Source organism: Bos indicus x Bos taurus, chromosome 5 (genome assembly GCF_003369695.1).
Source record: "Bos indicus x Bos taurus breed Angus x Brahman F1 hybrid chromosome 5, Bos_hybrid_MaternalHap_v2.0, whole genome shotgun sequence".
Lineage (NCBI taxonomy): Eukaryota > Metazoa > Chordata > Mammalia > Artiodactyla > Bovidae > Bos > Bos indicus x Bos taurus.
Genome location: NC_040080.1, coordinates 32,015,779 through 32,038,633, shown reverse-complemented (window position 1 = coordinate 32,038,633; position 22,855 = coordinate 32,015,779). Strand labels below are relative to the sequence as shown.

Genomic DNA, 22,855 nt, shown 5'->3' with positions numbered 1-22,855 from the left:
GACTTCAAGGACAGCAAACCAGTCCATCCTAAAGGAAATCAGTCCTGAATATTCATTGGAAGGACTGATGCTGTAACTGAAGCTCCAATAATTTGGTCACCTGATGTGAAGGGCCGACTCATTGAAAAATACCCTGATGCTGGAAAAGATTGAGGCAGGAGAAGGGGATAACAGAGGATGAGATGGTTGGATGGCATCATTGACTCAATGGACATGAGTTTGAGCAAGCTCTGGGAGACGGTGGACAGGGAAGCCTAGCGTGCTGCAGTCCACGGGGTCGCAAAGAGTGGGACACAACTGAGTGACTGAACATCAAGGAAATCTCAATAAAGCTGGAAAATCATAAAACATAATAAAATAAACATGTAATTCAGGTGTATAGAGGAAAATTAAATTGGCTAACATTAGAGAGTTCACCCATTCTTTCCTGAGCTGTTTCAAGCATACTCACCCACTCTCAAAGACATTCTTCATTTCTGTTACTATGTCTGATTGCTAGCATTTCTTTCTGATTCCCTTATCGTTTCCATTTTTCTAGTGATATTATCTAGTCGTTTATATTGTGTACTTTGCCCATTGCAGCCTTTCATATTAATCATAGCTATTTAAATTGCCTGTCTGATAATACTAACATCTGTGTCACATCTGAGTCTGTATCTGATGATTGCTTTGTCTCTTCAGATTCTGCTTTTTCTCATCTTTTGGTATGCCTTGTAAAGCTAGATATGTTATTGAGTAATAGGTGCTGATACATACAGGTTTTTAGTGTGAAGATTCACGTTAATCTTGCTAGGAGTTGGGCTGTTTCTTGTAGCAAGAAGTACCAGAGACCTCAAATTTATCCAATGTCCTTGTTTTTAGTTTGGGGACTTCCTTTTCGTATTGGTCCTCAGAGAACATGTGTGTCTTGTACCTTTTAAAGGTGTAATCCACTGTTATGATGCTAGCAATATGTTGGTGTGTGGCATAGGGTATGAAAGACAGAGAACATTCTAAAATCTTCAAAGTCGTGATCTTTTAGTTGGCTCTTGGGAATATTGGCTCTCTCTCGGCTTTCACAAGTGTTTGTCTCTCCTACAAGGTATATAGCTTTCTTCCTCCTGCTTTTACTTTCTTTCTGCCTGCAGCATTCACTATGTTTCCTTGATGTTATCTCCCCTGTTGACTAAGGGAGAGTTTACCCACCTTAGGTGAGACAGAAAAGTTGCAGTGGAGCAAAGTTCCCTTCTCCCTTCACAATGGCTATCAGGGCCACATGGGGATTCTTCCTGAATCCTCAGACCCGGTCTGTGATTTCCACAGGGAAAGTGTGCCCTACACCCTTCCACCCATCATGACTACAATCTCCATGACTACTCCCTCACACTGGTTCACACAACCTCCAACAGCTTTCGAAATTAGTAGTTAATTGTTCATTTATGGCATCCAGCAGCTTTTGCTCCAGGCAAACCACTATCAGGTGTGTATCTCTTCCGATTCTGGATGTTTGTCCTATCTCAGTTCTCTTGAGAGGCCTAAGAAAAGGCATTGATTGTGTTTGGCCAGTTTGTCTTATAAGGAAAGTGAAAGTGTTAGTGGCTCAGTTGTGTCTGACTGAGACCCCATGGGCTATAGCCCGCCAGGCTTCTCTGTCCATGGAATTCTCCAGGCAAGAATACTGGAGTGGATAGCCATTTCCTTCTCCAGGGCATCTTCCTGACCCAAGGATGGAACCCAGGTCACCCGCATTACAGGCAGATTCTTTACCGTCTGAGCCACCAGGGAAGTCCATCTTATAAGGAAGGGATTGGCAACTTCTAAGTCTTTTTAACATGTCAGTGCTGAACATATATTTTCTTGACTAAGATTCCCCACTACCAGGCACATGGAAAGTAGGAGTCACGATGAGGACTGAAGGTCTCCTGGTATTTGGCTTTGGGAAATGGAAATGACAGAGAAGGCAATGGCACCCCACTCCAGTACTCTTGCCTGGAAAATCCCATGGACGGAGGAGCCTGGTGGGCTGCAGTCCATGGGTCGCCAGGAGTCGGACACGACTGAGCGACTTCACTTTCACTTTTCACTCTCATGCATTGGAGAAGGAAATGGCAACCCACTCCAGTGTTCTTGCCTGGAGAATCCCAGGGACGGGGGAGCCTGGTGGGCTGCTGTCTATGGGGTCGCACAGAGTCAGACATGACTGAAGCGACTTAGCAGTAATGGAAATGAAGCGAGGACTCCAGTATAATCTATACTCACACATGGTATTTATGGGAGATATTTTGGCAGGAGTTTTTGTAGGAACAAGTAACTCATTTGGTGAATAGAAAGTAGGGTTTGGGAATAGGCTAATAGAGGCATTGTTGGAGAATTACGTAGAATAGCTTGATTGGGGTGGAGGGAATAGGAACCAAAGCTGGAAATATTACGTGTCCAGAGTACATTTGGACCAGGACATGTGTGATCACATTCTGTGGTATCCATTTTGTAAAGGGTAACAGCAAATATATAATCAATCTAGCAATAGTATTAGCTAATCTGAAAGGACACTGGGCTATAGGGTCAAGCTCAAGATTTAGTGTCTGACTAGAAATGGAGAAACTGAAGAAGGCTGTGATGTCCCTGATAAAATGAGGCCTTTGGGAGATGAGGTACAGGTGTCTGGCCTGTAATATGAAGAATTTGAAATGCAACCAGAACTCACAATGGACATTAGACTTTAGAGTCATTAGATTTTGGAGTCATCTGCATGGGGTCTATAGCTGAAATTTTGAATAGAGATGTGGTCTTTGGGAAGAACAAGAATAGGGGTAAGAACCTTTGGGAATGTGCAAATTTAAGGGGACTGGAGAAAAGAAGTTGCTGTGGGAAAGCAAGAAAGATGGGAGTAAAGCCAGGACAAAATGTAATGGAAATTAACGTAGAAGAGGATCCTTTTTTCTTCTAACTTATGTCTGGCGTATAGGGGCAGTCTTTGAACTGAAGATTCACTCAGCCCTGACAGAAAAACAACTTCCTATATAGCACAGTATGAGTGGCCTGCTTCTTGCTAGAGTTTTACATGAACTCTCTTTATAGTGGAAATAGATGAAAATGTTCCACAGGAAATGGTTAGTGTTTATTAGGTAAGGGTCTACATTTATGAGCTAATGCCCCATTCTTGGAATCTAACCAGGAAGGAGAGTGATTTGTGGTGGTTGTAAAATTGTAATAACAGCCAAATATAGTATACAAAATCACCATGACCTCAGAGGTAATTGCAAATGATTTACTAGAAATCAATATTTAACCTTGACAATATACAAATTTATGCAGACATCTCTATCTGTATGTATATGCTATATGTATCCATATATGAAGTACAACAGGATGCTCTACAGCTGGTATTTGGTGGCTTGTTTCTTATGCCAATTGCACTGTCAGTGTTTAAAGGAAACAGGGCAATGTTTGGTAAATCTCTTCTAAAACAACAAGGCAGTTTTCATCAAGTTTGTGAAATGTAATTTTATTAATAGAAGGGCATGTCTTACCAGACAAACTATCCCCAAATAAATAAAGTTTCAGCATCATTAAAAGCACACAAACACACAACTTTACAGAGTACAATACAAAGTCAATTTTGATGATGTTCTTACTTGCATTGACTAAAAATCTGAGAAAGACTGTAATCAACCAACCTCTAAATAATGATTCTGCATAAAGAGGAAAAGTAGAGCACAGTTATTTCATAGAAGGTTTCAGAGTGAGAGTCTGAGTGCTTTAAAAGGTATCAGATAGATCACAAATTAAATCACACTGTTAACATTACAGCATGGAATTGTAGTTAATCAAAAATAAAAGTTAAAATGGCTGACGAAGGCTGCAAATGTTCTTTTCCAACATAACACTACTTTCTATTTTTGGCATGAATTGATAACCTTTTCCATGAGTAGGAAAATGTGCTCTGCAAACTCTCGGAGGGCACCTCGGCCTCCACTGCTTTTGCAAATATATCCAACAGCCTTCTGGGCAGCGGCACAGGCGTCAGCAGGCACGCCACTGAGGCCCACTTTCTTCAAGCACTCCTCATCAGACACTTCATTTCCTATCAAGTTGAAGAAACACTGGTTGAATATTTAAAGAGATAAGGAATATTCTTTCTAAATAATGCAAAGAGCAGTCAATAAACAGTTCTGGCAACTTCAGACACTGCATATAAGAATGCTACAGATTGGATGGAACAAAATGAGTTCAAGTACTTCTATGAAGAGTAAATACTTAAGGTCTAGTGTTTTTTCTTAAGCAATTCAACATAAATGCTTATCAATTAGAGGAGAGTGGAGTATCCTCTCTGTGTGCCATGCCTATTACAGGGACTAGAAATTCTACATATAAATTATAATTAGTTAAACTTTTTTATGAAGGAAAATTTCCAATAAGCAAGAACCCCAAATTTATGTGGAATAACTATTAATGTTTTGCCTTATGTATCAATATTTTTATCCATTCCCTGCCAAGTTTTTTGAAGGAAAGGGAGAAGGAATTCCCAGACAACATACTTAAGCCATAAACACTTCACCATTTCCCTATAATAAATACATTTTTAAGAAGTGACACAATGTCATCCAACTAACAAAATCAACAGTAATTCCTTACTATCATCTAATAACCTAGTACATGCTCAAATATCCTCAGCTGTCTCAAAATTGTCTTTTTATAGTTGATTTATTTGAATCAGAAATCAAAAAAGGTCCACATATTACATTTTGTTGATTTACATCTTAAGTCTCCCTTTAACAGTTCTGATTTGTATGCTGCTTGATAAATAATTTCATCACACTGACCTAACTATATTCCTCCTCCCTGCCTTGCTTTTACTCTATCTCCCTCTCTTATCTTTCCTTTGATTGGATAAATTTCAGAAACTCTCAGGACCTAAAATTCACCATTCTGAATACAACTATTACTATAATATAGACCAAATATTACTAATAAAATGTTGGTTAAGAGTGTTTATTTTTAAATTTGTTCTACCTGTACCTACTGAAATTTTTAATTATTAAATGTATGGAAATTTGAATTGTTTTCAGTGAAAGATAATAAATATTAAAGTATCTCTTTGCATAATTATGGCTTTCCATTATTATGGCTGAAAAGAAGGATACCAACCAAGATATGCCACTTCTTTCCAGCACAGGCCCATTTCTTTTCTCCATTCATCTACAACTGCAAGTTTATCTGGCACATTGACTTCCATTTTGCAATCCAGTTTTAAGGACGAGAGGGTCTGCTTTGAACAGGCCCTTTCTGAGATTAACCTCACCTAAAAAATAAAAGGGCAAAGTGAGAAAACAGACATCACTCACAATAAAATAATACCTTTTAAATAATACAAATCACAAGTGAGTAGTCCTTTGAAGGACTAATTAAGAAAAATCAACTAACTTATTTTAAAATGATGAAGCTTTAGCAGATTTATTTCTAGTAGTCCAATAAAGGTGAAAGACTTCTCCACAGTGAAAAGTAATCTATCTACAGGTAAAAAATAAAACATATATTGTCCGTTAGCAATCTAAGATTCCCCTATAATTCATTTTATTCAGAAGAAAGTCTATAACTTGTCTTTCGACCTGCTCAGGAACACGTATTTAAGATCTCTAATGAACTATAAAAAATCATCTTAAACTTCATTTTTGAAAAAAAAATGAAAATACAAATAAGTATTGTTACTTTGAATTAAAATATTCAATTGTAAGAATCAGTTCAGTTCAGTTCACTCAGTCGTGTCTGACTCTTTATGACCCCATGGACTGCAGCACCTCAGGCCTCCCTGTCCATCACCAAATCCCGGAATTTACTCAAGCTCATGTCCATTGAGTTGGTGATGCCATCCAACCATCTCATCCTCTGTCATCCCCTTCTCTGGCCTTCAATCCCTCCCAGCATCAGGGTCTTTTCCAATGAGTCAGCTCTTCGCATGAGGTAGCCAAAGTATTGAAGTTTCAGCTTCAGCATCAGTCCTTCCAATGAACATTCAGGACTGATTTCCTTTAGGATGGACTGGTTGGATCTCCTTGCAGTCCAAGGGATCGCAATAAGAAGCTACATTTTTAAAAAAAAAGATCCATCTGACATTTGCTTTCTTCTAAATGCTGACACCTATTTTCTATGAAATCTTTCTGGTTGCAAGATCCTATGGGAAATATTAGGTAGCAACTATTTAAAATAGTATGTTCACATTCATTAAATAAACAAGAAATCTATTTGTTGATAGTTTCCTAATTCTACTCACCTAAAAGTAAAAACAGCATAATTTTCTAGGCATGTCAAAGCTAAATTTGAGACACTTTAACTGATAATACTAAAAATGTAAATCTCTTATTTCAGTCACATGTACCTTGACCCTATATCACAACCATGAAAGACATTGCTATGTTCAGGGGGCACATACCTCAATACCACTTTTCTTTAATAAACTTATCCCAATAGCATCTTTTACATCATAAGATATTATTTCTTTTTGGTCTCCTGATACATAAATGTGGCCATTGGTGAGACATCCATCAATATTGCAAACAAAAAGTTTTATCTCCTTCAGTTTCTCTTTGCCAAAATAACCGTATCTAAAAGAAACCAAAACAGACCTTTGAATCCAAGTGTGAAACTAATCACTCCCTCTCATCTGGCCAACACCAATAAACTGGATAGTTCATTCCCATCCAATTATTCAAACATTACCTTTTCAAGGTACTTCACACACTTCAGGTTATAGTGCAAGAACTTTAAGTGTGGTCCAACCAAACTATGTGGTTCTGAAGTTACTGAGTAAGCCATCTATAGGCATATTTTATGTATATGTCTTTCTCATGTAAGCAAGATACTACAAAAGATTTTAAGATGTTTGGAGAATCAGAAATCTGTGTCTAAAAGTGAATTTAAATGGATCTACTAAAAATAATGTTATGGTCTAGTGCAAAGGCTATGAGGTCTTGTTTTCACCTTAATACTCTTTGTTCTGCAATAGGCCAATCAATGTCCACATCGATGTCCACACTGTGCTCGGCTCTCATCTCGTAGTACGCCATCTTCCCACCCTAAACATATTACGAGTGCCATGAGGACTGTTGTCAACACGCATTCACGCTTACCAACAAATTTATTAAAATACAGAACGATGAATTCACTGCTACAGTACTAAGAAAAATGAACAACCCAGGAGTATCAGACATACAACAAGTAATTTCTTTTGGAGGGGAGAGCTTCATATATTCCAACCGTGTAAAACAAGTAAATTTAACCCTTTTCAAATTCTACCTACATAGCACAAGTTCCCATTTTTCAGAATTCTATTTTAACATTGAACAAGGGTAGAAATAATACATATCCTCCAGGGTTCTGACCACAAGGAATTTTCTGAGAATCCCTAGTTGTATTCCCTTTGTTCTGGTAGTCTCTCCCATCAACATCCAAAAGCAGTAGTATAAATATTTTTGGAACTTCTGTCCCTATTTGCAATAGGGGTCAGAGTGGGGAGGAAAAGGAACTGTAATATCTATTGCACAGAACTGATTCCTGAGGTACAGACAGGAGTCAACAACAACTGAATGGATCACATGTGGGCAAAAGTAAGAACAATGAGCGTCATGATCCTGGGGTATGCACAGGGCAAGAGGGTTGAGGCACTTCTTATGATTGTAATTATTGCAAGGTCAAGATCAATTACTAGAAATTTACATTTTTCACAGTTGTCAGTCTCTTTACAAATCTTGTTATAATGAGGAACTTCTATTTTTCCCCACACTTAGGAAACAGTCAAATTACAGTCTCCCTTAGCAAAGAGCATAGGGAGAGTTGTACCTATAGATGTCAAATCTAATTTTCCTGAATGCTCAAACTTAACTGAACAGTTAGCCTATGGTATACCTACTGACCAGAAGACTGGAAAATTTCTTCCCCTTAGAGAATGAGTCACATTAGAATTTTTACTATAAACAGTAGAGTTTTGGGGTTTTAAAATGCTATTTTTTGAGTAACACAAGGATCTGAATTAAAATCCTAACAATGCCATTTACAACTTGTTTTTGCTTTGAGCCAATGACTTCATTTTTCAGAGCTGCCATTTCCTCCTCTGAAACAAAACTAGGAACATGCACTTTATTTCATTATGAGATAACCTATGTAGTATTTCATATAATCAACAGTAGGTGTTGAATCAACAATACAATAACTAAAATGAATAAATAGTATATAATCATGTAGGCTCTAAAGCTGAGAGAGGCATCCAACCCACTTATTGTAAAGTGAGAGCACTTATTGTAAAAGGAGAGCACTAAGATTCAGAACAGATAAAATGATATATTCAAGGTTAAATAGTTACAGATAGAGATATTACTATAATCTGGTTTTCCTGATGCCTAGGTGGTGCTCTTTTACCTCTACTATACTGCTGCTTTTTTTTTTTTTTTTTGGTCTCTTTTAAAAGCAGTAAAGATTATTCAACTGTACAACCACAACTTGACAATAATACAACCATGGATTAAAAACAGAGTTTTGAATGAAATAATATGAATACCACAACATACGTGGAATACTCAATAGTTGATTTCTTATCTGAATGTTAGAATTGTAGCAGAATCCCTTGCATATTTACTGAATGTATCCCAGATCGGTTTGGGGTAAGTGTGCCAAATAAATACCTCGGATGATAAATCTTGTCAGTTACTCCTTTTCCTCTAGGGGTTGATACTTTCCTTTATGAACTGTGCCATACTTTTTTCTTAGAACTCAAAGTACATACACAAAAGGGTTTAAAAGATTTTTTGCAAAACAAGAACACAAACCTGTAAGTAACCCATCTCTATCAAATGTCTTTTAGCAAAATAAAATGAGCCATTTTCATATAATTCTCCATCCCAGTCTTGCCGGCGAGGTCGTTTAGCTGGATTCAAATTCAGAGGCTCAGTCATTTCACGAACTAAAGGCAAAAAGCTACAATAAATCCCAGGTACTCTGAACACTGAAATAGTTCATTCAGTAATTTTTTTTAAAAAGCAAACAAAAATAAACTCAGAACGTAGAATATTTCTGTTTCTAAATAAACAATTTAGAAGATTTTTTTAAAGGAACAAAACCTCTGATAACAACTCTCAGATGACGTATCTGATAATAATTCTGATAAATAATTCTGATGATTTATCTTAGCACTTCAATAATAATAATAATAAGAGGAAAATAAAGTATCTTATGGAGAAATCCTGAATAATTAAGGTTTTAAGGGATTCATACATATATAACATTTTGGGAGGACATAAAAGCAACCTTAGTTGCCAAAGAACTGAACTTGTCATAAAATACTATATTCAATATATGAGCCCTTTAAATCTATTGCACACTATGTGCTTCTATAGAAATACAATGTGTGTGTTATTTATCTAATGTGGTTGAGAAACTACATTTATGGAATTACTGAAAAATGACTATTTCCTCATTAAATTACTGAACCTTACATATTGATGGGAAATGCTTATATAATGTATGATACATTCTTACCAGTACTTTAAAAAATACTAATATAAAATATATATAACAATAAATTATGTTTATTATCATTAGTAATAATGAAGGCCAAACAACACCAACATTAATTACACCATGATATAATAAATGAAGCCTTTCTATTAAAGGTCCTATAGTGTTTTTCTCCACTGAATCTTCACATGGGATTCAAAGGCTGTTCCTAAAGTCCCCGGATCACACGCTCCCATAGTATCCTTATATTTTTCTCTTTAGGCCCGAATTGTCCTAGTAAATTTGTATCTCGTACACAGTTTATAGTTATTATGTATTTAATAACATTTCATTACTGATACTTAAAATGCTGACATCATTAGACCATACACTCTGTAAGCAATAAGTCCCAGCAGTCAGATCCAAGCATGCACAGAGGAGACACCTGACAAATACATTAATACTTGCTTAATTCTAAAGTGAAAAACTTGTGACATCTGACTATGTCAGAGAGTATATATTATAGTACTGTTCTTAATGGTTGTAAAGTATTTGATTTTATAGATAATCAAGTTTTGCAGGGTATTTAAGTGGATTTTTTCTCTCCATTACTGGCATATTTCTCTACAATTTCTTTCCTAGAAATGCAACCTGGGTGGGGGGGGGGCGGTGACAGGGTCAAACCTATGTACATTTTATTAATAGCATAGTATAGTACATATTGGAATTCCCTTGCCTTTTCACTAAACTTCGCAAATTTGTGTTTGTCGATATGTATAGATATTTTCTAACCCTTTTTAACTTTAATAATATAAAACTTAATCATATAAAGCTCAACATTCAGTTTAACACTGGGTTTCCTTAACTTATTCAAAAGTGTGCTTTTCAAGCTTTAATTCTTCCTGTATTTTATTTTTGATATTTAGTGGTGGTGGTTTAGTCACTAAGTCGTGTATGACTCTTGCGACCCCATGGACTGCAGCCTGCCAGGCTCCTCTGTCCATGGTATTCTCCAAGCAAGAATACTGGAGTGGGTTGCCATTTCCTTCTCTAGGGGATCTTCCTAACCCAGGAATTGAACCTGGGTCTCCTGCATTGCTGGCAGATTCTTTACTGACTGAGCTACAAGGGAAGCCCCTTGATATTTAGTGAATAAGTTCAAAATATTATATATATAAAACAATGAATCTGCTACAGAGAAGATACTCAATAATTGTTTATTGAATGAAATCAATAAACTAGTCATTGATATATATTTTGTTAGTTTTGATGACATTCACATTTAGAGACTGAAAATCATTTTCTGCCTGTAACTTTATCTTCTTATCTTAATCGCTCTTCTGTGGACCATCTCCATTTTTTACTGCATCTTCCTTACTATCTCCTTTAAATCAAACATAGGTTAGACACAACTGGCCCAGTTTTCCTACACTCAACAAACGTCAGGACTGAACAGAAACCATACTGCCTTTCTTCATGTATGTTTCATTTACCTATTTGTTGGTAATTCTATTCTTTTGTGACATATTTTGCTAGTTTGTCTGGAGAGAAATAAGGCTCTAACTAAATGTTACAGTAGTCTTTTGCTGTAAGAAGTTGTGAACTTTGCGAAGCAATTCTAGATTCATTCTTGAGGTTCTCCAGAACTTTTTGGTGGAAGACTTCTATTCCCACCATTCTATATGATTCATAGGTAGAACAACACAAAAGTATCTGCTCTAGAAAAATGGCATATTTGCCTCAAAATACAAATAGAGGGTTAAAATAATCCTTTGTAAAAAGAAAGATAGAGAATTAATTTGGTTTCCATTGTTTTGTCTCAACAATCCCAAGATTTAGAACTGATTATAAATGTTATTATCAACTACAGTGATAAAAGTCCCACGTTCTATTTTACTGCTCCCTTTTTAACTCTCCCACTCCTAAAGACTTTTTACATAAGAAAAATTAATTCTCCATAAGATGAGCTAAAATAAAAATCAATACAACAGATTACCTCCTTTCTGAATTTCACCCCATCGAAACTGATGCCGTCTCACAACAGAGAAAACAGAATCGTATCCTTCTTCTCGAATCATTTCTGCAACTTTTTGAAGATCAGTAGGATGTAAACACGGAGAAGTAGCTTGAATATTTCCTACAATGTCAACCTCTTAAAAAGACAAGACAAATGAAAAGATCATCAAAATGAAGTTCTTTGCAAGCAAGTAATACTAAGATCTAAATTCAAATGTTAAACAAGTCTTGTGAAATGAGTAACAAGTTGGAAATTACATAAAATTTTGAATAAACTATTAGTCAAATTCATACCATTGTGATAATTAAGAAATTCTATGATGGCATCTAGTGAGGTAGAACTGTCTTTTGAAGCTTCAGAACTTCTTCGATGAACTTGTGCACCAAACTGTTTGGCCACATTCTCAATTTCATCATGGTCTGTTGAAACCCATATACTGTAGAGATATTAAAAAAAAAAAATTAAAGATAAAAAGGAGCTCTGCAACCCCCAAAATACAGCTTACATGTTAGAATAGTTTTTGTACCATCAAAATAATGTTACAGATTCAAAGCAATATAAAATTTAAAGAAAAATAAAGAATTTTCTATGGAAACCACATTTTTAACTGCTTCAATTATAAATGTGGTCCCAGATGTAATATTTATATTTATATTATATACATTTATATACATATTATTTACACAGCCCTAGATATCATTTATAAAATTAGAAAAAATTGATATTTTTAAGGCTAATGGTTTATTAAAAATACTAAACAACACTGGAAGTTCAAATCTAAAGGAAATAAAGAAGATACTATTTCTTTTTTCCCATCAAAATCCAAAACATTGTATAGTTAATATGTCTGCTGAGAAAAAAAAATGGGCGTGGCATAGCCAAATCACAAGGCTGAGTTTCAAGCTTAGTAAAGACTTATATGCCCAAAACAGTCAGACAAGCCAACTCTTTTTTGGCCGGGACGGGGGCAACTAACAATGGGTACATAAATATATGAACACAGAATCAACTGGGTGAAGCCACCAATAACAATCAAAGTCATGGAGAACATGACTTGACTGGCTCAGTGTAGAGCTTAGTGTAACAGCTTAACAGCTTAACAGTGTAGAGCTTAACTAAGCTCAGTTAATAGAGCTTAGTGTAACAGCTCTATTAACCACACCTTACATAGCTGACCTTTTGCACTTTATAAGATGATGACTCACAGTAAAATACAAAAGATTATTTAGGGGATGCATACTAGTCTCTACTGAAGTTTTCTTAACCTTTATAAATTTCCATTGCTAGAAACAGAATGTTTTACTCTAGCCACAATACTTTTAGACTGACATTCCACAAAGACATCTGAATGACTTCTTCGGTATATGCACAGGCAGTTGATCCTTAACCAACACAGGTTTGAACCACGTTAATTTTTTTCAATAAATGTATGGGAAAAATTTAAGGAGATTTGCCAACAGTGTGAACAAAATTACAAACTGTGCAGCCTAGTACTATCAGAAAAAATAAAGTTAGGTGTGCCATGAATACATAAAACATATGTAGATAATCGGTTTCCCTGGTGGCTCAGATAGTAAAGAATGTGCTCACAACGCAGGAGACCTGGGTTTGATCCCTGGGTCAGGAAGATCCCCTGAAGTAGGAAATGGCAACCCACTCTAGTATGCTTGACTGGAGAATTCTGTGGACAGAGAAGCCTGGCAGGCTACAGTCCATGGGGTCGCAAAGAGTAGACACGACTGTCTTTCACTTTACTTTACTTTCATGTAGATAATACATGACAATACAACACTTTCACTTTACTTTCATGTAGATAAATAATAGTCTACCCTCACATAGGTATAAGATGACTGATACTTAATATAAAGTTAATAATGTTGTACTTTTGGCTTTTAAAAAATGGAACAATGTTTCTGACACTGCATTATGAATATGACTGTAATACTGTATACCATAAAATTTTTATAATGATTCATTCATCAGTGTGTGTGGGCTAGGCTACCATGAAGCAATCACAGTGATTAAACTAGACCACCATTACTGTTGTTTACGTGCTAAGTCCTGTCCAACTCTTTGTGACCCCATGGACTGTCGCCTGCCAGATAATTCTGTCCACAGGATTTCCCAGGCAAGAATATTGGAGCAGGTTGCCATTTCCTTCTCCAAGGATCTTTCTGACCCAGGGACTGAACCCTAGTCTCCAGCATTAGCAGCTGGGTTCTTTACCACTGAGCCACCAGGGAAGCCCTAGACTACCACAAAGCAATCAGATAGCTGCTTCTTTGTTATCAATGCCTGAACCATTATACCTGTAGATAAATATGAATTTCTTTTTCACAATACTTTTCATTTTTGATGTTCAGTGTTAGTAATATATATAACATCTATAGTGTTTTGTATCATATAAGACAATATTGATGTAGGTAGTGACAGATGATCCATCTTGTAAACAAAGTAAAATTATATCTATATAGCTAAGTACAGTAAATGTATTTTGTCTTCCTTATGATTTCCTGGATAACATTTTCTTTTCTCTAGCTTACTTTACTGTAACATACTATATAATAAATATATAAAGTGTGTTAATAAATAATGAAAATAAATAAAACTAAATAAGGCATAATGTGTCTCAGATATAGAGAACTAGTGGTTACCAGTGGGGAGAGAGAAAGGGGGAGGGCCAATATAGGGGTGAGTGAGTGAGTGAGAGAAGTCACTCAGTCGTGTCCAACTCTTTGCGAACCCATGGACTATAGCCTAACCAAGTTCCTCTGTCCATGGGATTTTCCAGGTAAGAATACTGGACTGGGTTGCCATTTCCTTCTCCAGGAGATCTTCCCAACCCAGGGAATGAACCCAGGTCTCCCGCCTTGCAGGCAGATGCTTTACCGTCTAAGCCACCAGGGAATACAGGGGTAGAGAGAAAAAAATGAGATTACATGAAATCATGTGTGTAAAACTTTTGAAAAATGTAAAGCACTACAGAATTTAAAGAATTTTTCCTTCAATTAAAAAAAAAATGTAAAAAGTAGGATGCTCAGTTGTGTCTGACTCTTTACAACCCCATGAACTGTAGCCTGCCAGGCTTCTCTATCCGTGGAATTCTCCAGGCAAGAATACTGGAGTGGGTAGCCATGCCCTTCTCCAGGGGATATTCCCTTCTCCGGGGGATCTTCCCAACCCTGGGATCAAACCCAGGTCTCCTCCATTGCTGGCAGATTCTTTATCATCTGAGCCATCAGAAAAGCCCTAAATTAAAAAAAAAAAAATGTGTTTATGATATTAGGAAGGCTTTGGTCAACAGTAGGCTACTAGTAGTTAAGTTCTGGGAGATCAAAAGCTGATCTGGGACTTCTGACTGCCCTGGCTGAGGAGGGGAGCTGGCACCCCAATTCTCATATTTTTTAAGGGTCAACTGTATTTTTCACCCCTTTCATTCAACATCTACTGAATGAAAGAGAAACTTCATGTTTCAAACATCTATGCTCAATTGTCAAGAGTGAAAAGAAAGAAACTAAAGAAAAATTTCTAACAGCTCTAGATTTAAGAAATTCCCTTTACTATTGGCAGAAGGAAGATTTAAATCTAGAGATAAAGTCAATAAACCCCCACCCTGCCCCCTAATTTTTTTCAGAGGAAGCCTAATAAACAAGATGAGCTACTGGCTAGAAGTCAAGTGTGTCATATCTACTCGTGTCATTCTGCAAAAGGCAGAACACAGAAGCCCTCATTTCCCTCCACTGCAAAATATGAAAGTTTTGGGATAAGTTTTTTACTGGAAAATGTCACAAGGGTATACAACAAACTGAAGTACCAATGAAAACTCAGTAAATTTTTTAAAGAGAGGATAAAAGGAGGGTGGTGATGATAACAAAGTAAAAAGCAAACAGTAAAAGAGAGCAATCTTTTGACATCTAGTTAAATCACTAACTGAAATAAATTACTGAAGCCGTTTACTTTAATATCCTGATCTTTACTGTAATAAACATTCAACACCTCAGGATTCAGTGATCTTTTGGAAATGCTTAAACAGTAAATAAAAACAGAGGTTTGCCTATGTTTCTTCTTTCATTATTCATTGATTCCTTCTTTCATGATATGGAAATGACTCTTGACTGCGTAGTCTGTTTCAGGCCCTTCTCTGGACACCAGGGATACAAAATCCATTGACATGAGAAATTCTCAACCTATTAGTAGAAACAGAGAATGGCCAGGAAGCAATAACTGACCTTTCTATAACGCTTTACTTTTTACAAAGTATTTTTATAGTGCCTGCTACATAACAGGTGCTCAATATATACTTGCTGAATGAATGAAACAGTAAACGGTTAAGAGCATAGACTCTGAAGGAAGGACTTCAAGTCTCGGCTCTACCACAAGCTAGTAGTATGACCCAAGGCCAAATCTCCCTAAGCCTAAATTTTCACTAAAACAGAGGTGACAATGACAGCAATTACCAAATATGGGTGTTATGACAAATCAATATAAACCACAATATAAAATAAATGTTTAGTAAGTAATAGCTATTGAAAATAATAGGAATGGTGATAAAGGAACAGTTGACAGTCTCATTTAATCCTTACACTAGCTCTGTTTGAAGGAAAACTGAAGTTTTGCTTTCAGACCTTCAAAGGTTCAAACGTTTAATTTATATGTATTATGTAAGGCAATGGCACTATGAATATGAAAACAGCATCCTACATGTACACTTAAAATACAATAGTCATTATTTATTACATCATCATAAGGAAGTCAATCATTTCCACTCAGCTAAGGGGCACCATTACATTAGCAAGTGCAAGAGAAAAGGATGAGCAAATGAACAGACCTTTTTAATAAAATATAAAATCAAGTATAAAGTAAACATCAAAGTGGAATGCCAATGGCTTTAGCCTCAAATGAAGTCATACTCCATCTAACAGGATGAACAGGAGTATCAACCATGATCCCTGTAACAGACACTTCAAATCAGAAACTGCCATTTCAAGGACAACACAGCCCAGGCCTTTCATTAATCATAAACCCATACCCTAAAAGTGAAACCAACACTTACGTTTATTTTTCACAAGTATATTAGGCAACATGTAAAAAAAATCGATGTACTCTAAGCTTTACTTACACAGCATTCAACTACTGTTGAAAACCAAGCTCTTACAAACTCAGCTCTCACAATCACTTTTTACTAAATGAAAATAATATCTCAGCATTTTTTCTTGACTGTTAACTATGTAAGTTAACGGGCAAAGTTAGCAACCTTGAAAGTATTGTTAGCTTTGATTCTAAGCAGGCTAGAAACTCAATTAAGTCAAAATGATTTTGGACAAAGTAATCTCCAGGCCTGAAAAACAAATCGCATGAGCTACAGTTTTCTCCAATTCCTTCACAGGGTAGATAAGATTTTTTTGAAGAAAGTAGGTGAGAAGCAGGAAGGCTGCTCCATCCAAACTGACTGCAGCTTCAGAATAAGTCAATTAAATTCAAACCTACCTCTTTGGGGTGGTAGATTAGACCTCAAAGGGAAGAGAATGAATGGATAATTACAAGCTTCCTAAATTAACTGTTGAAGGAGGGTGTATAGGGGCTATCTGCCAGAAAGAAGGTAAATCCTCCTGGCAGCATTGAGCACTCTTTTTATGGGGCTGGAATCATCCTAAGAACTAGGCCTTTAAGCCGTTAGAAACCATGATGGAGTTTGGTTGACCACAGAGGCTTGGATAGAGTTGTTATGTGTAGAAAGTTTTGCAGTTTTCAGCAAAACCACCCCCATACCATAAAAGGGAGAGCCTTTTTGGCTCTTTCCTTTCTAGAGGAACCAAGAAATAGAGGATTATGGTGATCAAATGTATCATCCCCTTACTTTTTCTTAAAAATATGAATTACTACCTGATACAGTACACTATATATTAACTATCTTCTCCCTATTATAATGCCAGCTCCATCTATGGATGGACCCTATTGCTAAACTCCTGGTTAAGGACACATAACAGTGCCTGTCACATAGTAGGTAGTCAATAAATATTTGCAGAATGAATGAATCATTTTTGCTCTTAAATTTGTATCTCAAACACGCCCTACCTTTTTTTAGGTTAAGCCAGTTTGAAAGGGTCTTCTGACATATGCAATAGGAGTTGTAAAGGAGTTCTGTTTTCAATCTATTAAGAATGTGATTTTGATCTCTGGTTTATATCACAGAAATACGGTTTTACTACTTCACTACTAACTTGGATGCACCTTCTCTCTGTCCTTTTTTGTTTTCCAGTGTGTACCTTTTGTGAGGAGGTAAAAATGTCCCAAAGTCTGTGAGTCTCACAGGGAAAGAACCATGTCACATTCATCTTGTAATACCCTTGGATGTGTATGGCAGAAACTCAGTGTTTACCGAATTGAACTAAATCCCCAACTCTTTCCCTATCTCTCCTCTGCACACTTCCTGTTACATTACTGTTATTAATATCTTCTGTGTGCAGGCACCTATTCACCCAGCACCACCCAAGACTTCCTTTGGATAAAAACATCAAGAAAATTAGTAAATTTATACTATTTTGGTATCTCCTTTGTAAACACGTTCGATTAAATGAAAATCATTTATCCATATATTAATGTATGTAATTAATATGCTCCAGAGACAGCCATCTCTTTAAAAACCAAAACTCGACAATCAAAAGGTGAAGATCATTTACTTTTCACGGGGAACAAATTCAAGCACAATTAGGCTGAAATTACCATGTGTAAATTCATTCTTGGCACAGAGTGCCTCCTCCCTTTTATGAATGACATAACTCCTGACTAACATGGCATATGGCCATGACTCTTAAATGATGCACAATTAAAACCGTCCTTAGGGCAAACGAGGTTCCAAAGGTACGCTCAAATCATTTAGAAGCATTTCATTGAACAGCCCCGCGGTACGCTGTCCCACTATCTCGCACCCAGGTACAAATGTGGGCAGCTTTCTAGATTGTGCTGACTCACAACAGGCTTAGAGTATTTTCCAAAGGTCAGGAAAGGATCTCCAAGCTGAGCTGGAAATGAGAAAAGCCTTGACACCCCACTCCATTTATGAACCTGACGCCTCCTTAATCGATCAGCACCAGGTGGGTAGCAGACGCTGAGCAACAGGGGAAAGCTAGTGGCCTCCGTCTAAAGGAGTTAATTATCGCAGATGTTTCACAAGGGTGGCCTCCTTGCCTTTACCCTGTGAGGTCAACCTGGGCAGCGCAGACTTTTGAAAAGAGGAAATCTCCCCTTTTACGGGTGTCATTCTCAAGGGCTGGGGCAGGAACTGTCCCAAGTTCATGGCTATTAGCAGTTACGGAACAAGGAAGAAACTGGAGCCCTGCCTCCCCCGCGGGCAGCCGGGGCCCAGGCACCCCGGATCTTGTGCACCCCTTCCGGGGGCCGCCACCACGGGGCCCTGGCCCCTCCGGCGGCCCGGTTCCCCCTCTCGACCCCCGCCCAGGCCGCGCCGCCCACTCTCGCACATGCGCACCTCTGGAAGACCCCCGAGTCCAGGGCCGCACGCAGGACCCAGCCAATGAGCGGGACCCCCGCCAGGTGCTTAATGTTCTTCAGGGGGATGCCCTTGCTGCCGCCCCGGGCCAGGATGAGGGCCGCCATATGCGGGGGCTTCTCCACCCCTCGGCCCTGGCCGCCTCGGGAGTTGCGCTGTAGCTTCGGCGGCCGGCCCCGAGAGGGTCGCCCCCGCGGGTTGGAGACGGAGGTGGCGGCCCCCTTCTCCACCGAGTCCATCTTCCTCCCACGCCTTCTCCCCAGCTTCTCCACATCCGGGAGCTCTTGTCTCGCCACCTCAGCTCGGCGCCGCCCGATCTCCCCGCCCGACTGCCCGCGGGGGCGGCTGTTCCCGGCCCCGCCCACCTCCGATCCCGCACCCTCGCGGGGCACGCCGGGAGTTGTAGTCCGCGGGTCGCTCGCAGGGCCAGTAGGCTCCGCCTTCGAGACCCCCAAGCCAAAGTCCGGCACGGAGAGCCTGGTCCTGACTGGAAGTGCAGCTTCTGCGGAGATTGTATGGAGATTAATAAAATAGGCAACACGGGCAACAAATAGTTCTTCTGCTGAAGAATTTCCCCATTAGAAATTGTAGTGGGTTTCCCACATCACACCCTGATGCACCCTAACTCGAAACAATTTTCATTTAAAAATTTAAGTGTCTGTTTTTCGGCTGTGCTACCTACTCCTTGTTTCTAAGAGATGATCTCATTCGAATGTCCTCCAGGCCCTTTAAATTCAACATTTTAAAAACAGCTCTCCCTATGGGCTCAAACTGCTTCCATCTTTGCATTTTCTTTTTCTTTCTTTTTTTCCAATTGGGATATAATTGACATGTAACGTGTTCGTTTCAGGTGTCCAATGTAGTGATTCTGAGTTTGTGTATAGTGAGATATGATCACTACAATGTGAAAATGTCTGTCTGCATATTCTATCAACATCACCATCCACCTAGGTGGAAAAACTTGGAAGTCAACCTTGCTTAGTCCCTTCTAAGTCCAACAGACATCTGTGTGGTTTTGTTTGTTTGTTTTTGGACTACTGAAATCTTTTCCTTTCGGGTATTGTTAGCTCTCTTACCTGGTGGGCATTTCACACAAATCTTCAGCAGTGTTGCAGTGAATGTATGACCCAGGCTGATCAAAGTACCTCATCTTCCTGAGAACAGTTGTGGCCGGGAGACAGGAAAATGATCAAGCAGATCCCCCTCAAGTCCTTTCCAGAGACTCTGGGAAAGAAAGGATCTTTTTCTTGCTGAATATTTGGGTGCTAAGGACCCTCTAAACCTGAATCCTCAGGGGAGGATGAGGGAAGGGGGATGAGGAGAGTTTCTGATCTGAAATTGGGAGGCTTTTGTTCACATGGAGCAAAGCAAGGTCAAGCCACACAGGGAGAAGGGAAAAGCTCTTGAGCCAGCCGAAAGATTCAAAGGTGCATACAGACACACACACACACACTCATGTACATGCACACATATATCTTTTTTGTGTGATTTTTTAGAAAGAAATCTCCTACCTAACATACATTTTGCATTTTACCACTTTTGCAAGCCTGTATCTGGAAGTAGAGAGTCTGCTTGTCTGTCCTAGGTGGAGGCTAGTCCACCCAGAATGAATGAAAGGTGGTGGTATTGCCTTTCCTTCTCCAGGAGTGACAGAAGGTCTGTGTGCTTCCCAGGTCTTGGCCCTTTCTGAAGGAGACAGAGTAAGCCTGTAGTGTTTTGAGTTCCAGACAGTCACTGGAAACTTCACATCTCATCTTTTTCCCTGTGAAGTAGCCCAGCCCTTCTAGGGTCTGGTTCTGGGAGAAGGTGCTGGATATGGGGAAGGATGACTATAAACAGATATCAATGCAGGGCCTGGAGAAGGGGCCAGGCCCCAGGAACCATCCTAGCACTACAGGCCACATGGTCATTTTGCCCTCAATGCACTGTCTCTTTGAATGGGACCTTCCCGGTTATTATGCTGAGAAACAGCAACACTGATTTTTTTGGCAACCATGTGAGGTTACCATGTGAAGTTAATGCTCACATGGTACTACTGCTTCTGACACACAAAACCTCTTTTTCCTTCTCCACTCCAATAATGACCTTAGTTCCCACTGATAAGAAAGTTGCCATGCTCCACGGTCATTCCCTAGAGGCCTGTAAACCCTAGTGGACCATGGACATCTGAGTAGTTTAACTCCTCTGGCACGCTGGTGTCCTCCACACAGTGGCACCATTGTTTCTTATCAAAGGAGATTACTGCAATTTGCGTTAAAGCTATGAGACTGTGGACTCCTCCAGGAAAGGGACAGTTCCTTCTTTGTAATTGCATCTGGAACAGCGTGTGGTTTGCAGTATCTGCTTGGTATAGGCAGTGAACTCCATCTCATGTTACTTTTCCAGTCTTTGCCCACACATACTTTTGTATCCCTTTGCAGTCTTACGATAATAAAGCACCTTGTATTCTTTGCATTTTTTACAGGGAGGTTTTGGTTAGACCTGACAGCTAGTTGATTCCCAATCTTGAGAAAGAAAGAGAAAAGTTCAGGAGGGGGTAGTCAAAGTGGAAGGTGATTATCTAGTTCACTATATGACAGTTTGATAATTTGTTTTCAATAAAATTAAGACCATATCATTTAATATATTTTTCTTGTGTATGGTCTATGGGCATAAAGTTTCGGGATCCCCTGGAGAAGGAAACGGCAACTCACTCCAGTATTCTTGCCTGGAAAATTCCATGGTCGGAGGAGCCTGGTGGGCTACAGTTCGTGGTGTCACAGAGTCAGTTAAGACTGAGCACACACACAAACAAGATTGATAAATGCTAGCAATCTGCTGTACAACGTTGTATAACCTGTAGTCAACTATCATGTATTGCACACTTAAAATTTAAGATGGCAGATGTATTCATAACACAATAAATGGAATTTTGAAAAAAGAGAAGGATAATGATTGTGCCAAGAAGAGGAAATGTTAGCTTGTCTTTGGGTTACTCTGAAGGAGTTAAAAATAAACTGCTCTCAAATCGAATATTCAGACTCGTCCTTTCTTTAAAGATGAGTGTGAAGTATATTGCTGCCAAAGAATAATTCATTTGTATTTATAGTGAAAGAACATATATTTGTAGTGCCTCTTGTTTTGTGATTCTGTATGTGAACAAACTCAACACACAGAGAAGTCATTTAATTCATTGGTTTGCTGGCATTTATTGCATTCCAGAAGCCAGGCCTTGCGCGACACTTCAGGAATGCCAAAGCAACATGGCCAAGACACAGAACCTAGAGTTTTGATGGGGAAATAGGCAGACCTCAGTAGAGTGCAGTTTGTGCTTTGATAGAAATGCATGTGCTGGGGTAGGCAAAGAACAAGGGAGAAGTATTTAGACTAGAGTGAGTTTTTGTTGGCTAAGATGACTCGTGCAATACTGTTTAAGTGTAAGAATCTCTTCTAGGCTGAAGGAATAGTATTGGAGAAGTCACAGAAGAGCAAAACAGCTTCCCAATGAGAAACTGGGAAACTAGAAGTAGTTCACTATAATTTGAGCATATGACACAGGTGGGTTTGTGATAAAAGATGATAAGCTGCTGCTGCTGCTAAGTCACTTCAGTCGTGTCTGACTCTGTGTGACCCCATAGACGGTAGCCCACCAGGCTCCCCTGTCCCTGGGATTCTCCAGGCAAGAACACTAGAGTGGGTTGCCATTTCCTGAAGGGATCATATGGGCCAGATAACAGCACAAAAAGCTGTTAGGGGCCAGACCTTGTGGACATTATGAACATAAGACTCACTCCATTCTTTCAACAAATCATTACTGCATAACTACTGTGTGCCAGGTACTTCGCCAGGCCCTGGAAATAGATGGAAGGTGCTGGAAAGTGCTC

The 22,855-nt window shown here is 38.7% G+C and overlaps 1 protein-coding gene across 1 annotated transcript; it reads right to left on the bottom strand.

The window, feature by feature from the left end:
* Window positions 1–3,233: 3,233 nt before the first annotated feature.
* On the bottom strand, window positions 3,234–19,335 carry CMAS (cytidine monophosphate N-acetylneuraminic acid synthetase). The gene is made up of 8 exons (XM_027541512.1): window positions 18,972–19,335; window positions 11,776–11,918; window positions 11,462–11,617; window positions 8,799–8,932; window positions 6,958–7,052; window positions 6,410–6,581; window positions 5,128–5,281; window positions 3,234–4,063 (listed from the first exon to the last, which is right to left on the bottom strand). Exons 1-8 carry the CDS (start codon window positions 19,229–19,231, stop codon window positions 3,873–3,875), a joined length of 1,305 nt encoding a protein of 434 aa, XP_027397313.1. The 5' UTR covers window positions 19,232–19,335; the 3' UTR covers window positions 3,234–3,872.
* Window positions 19,336–22,855: the final 3,520 nt, after the last annotated feature.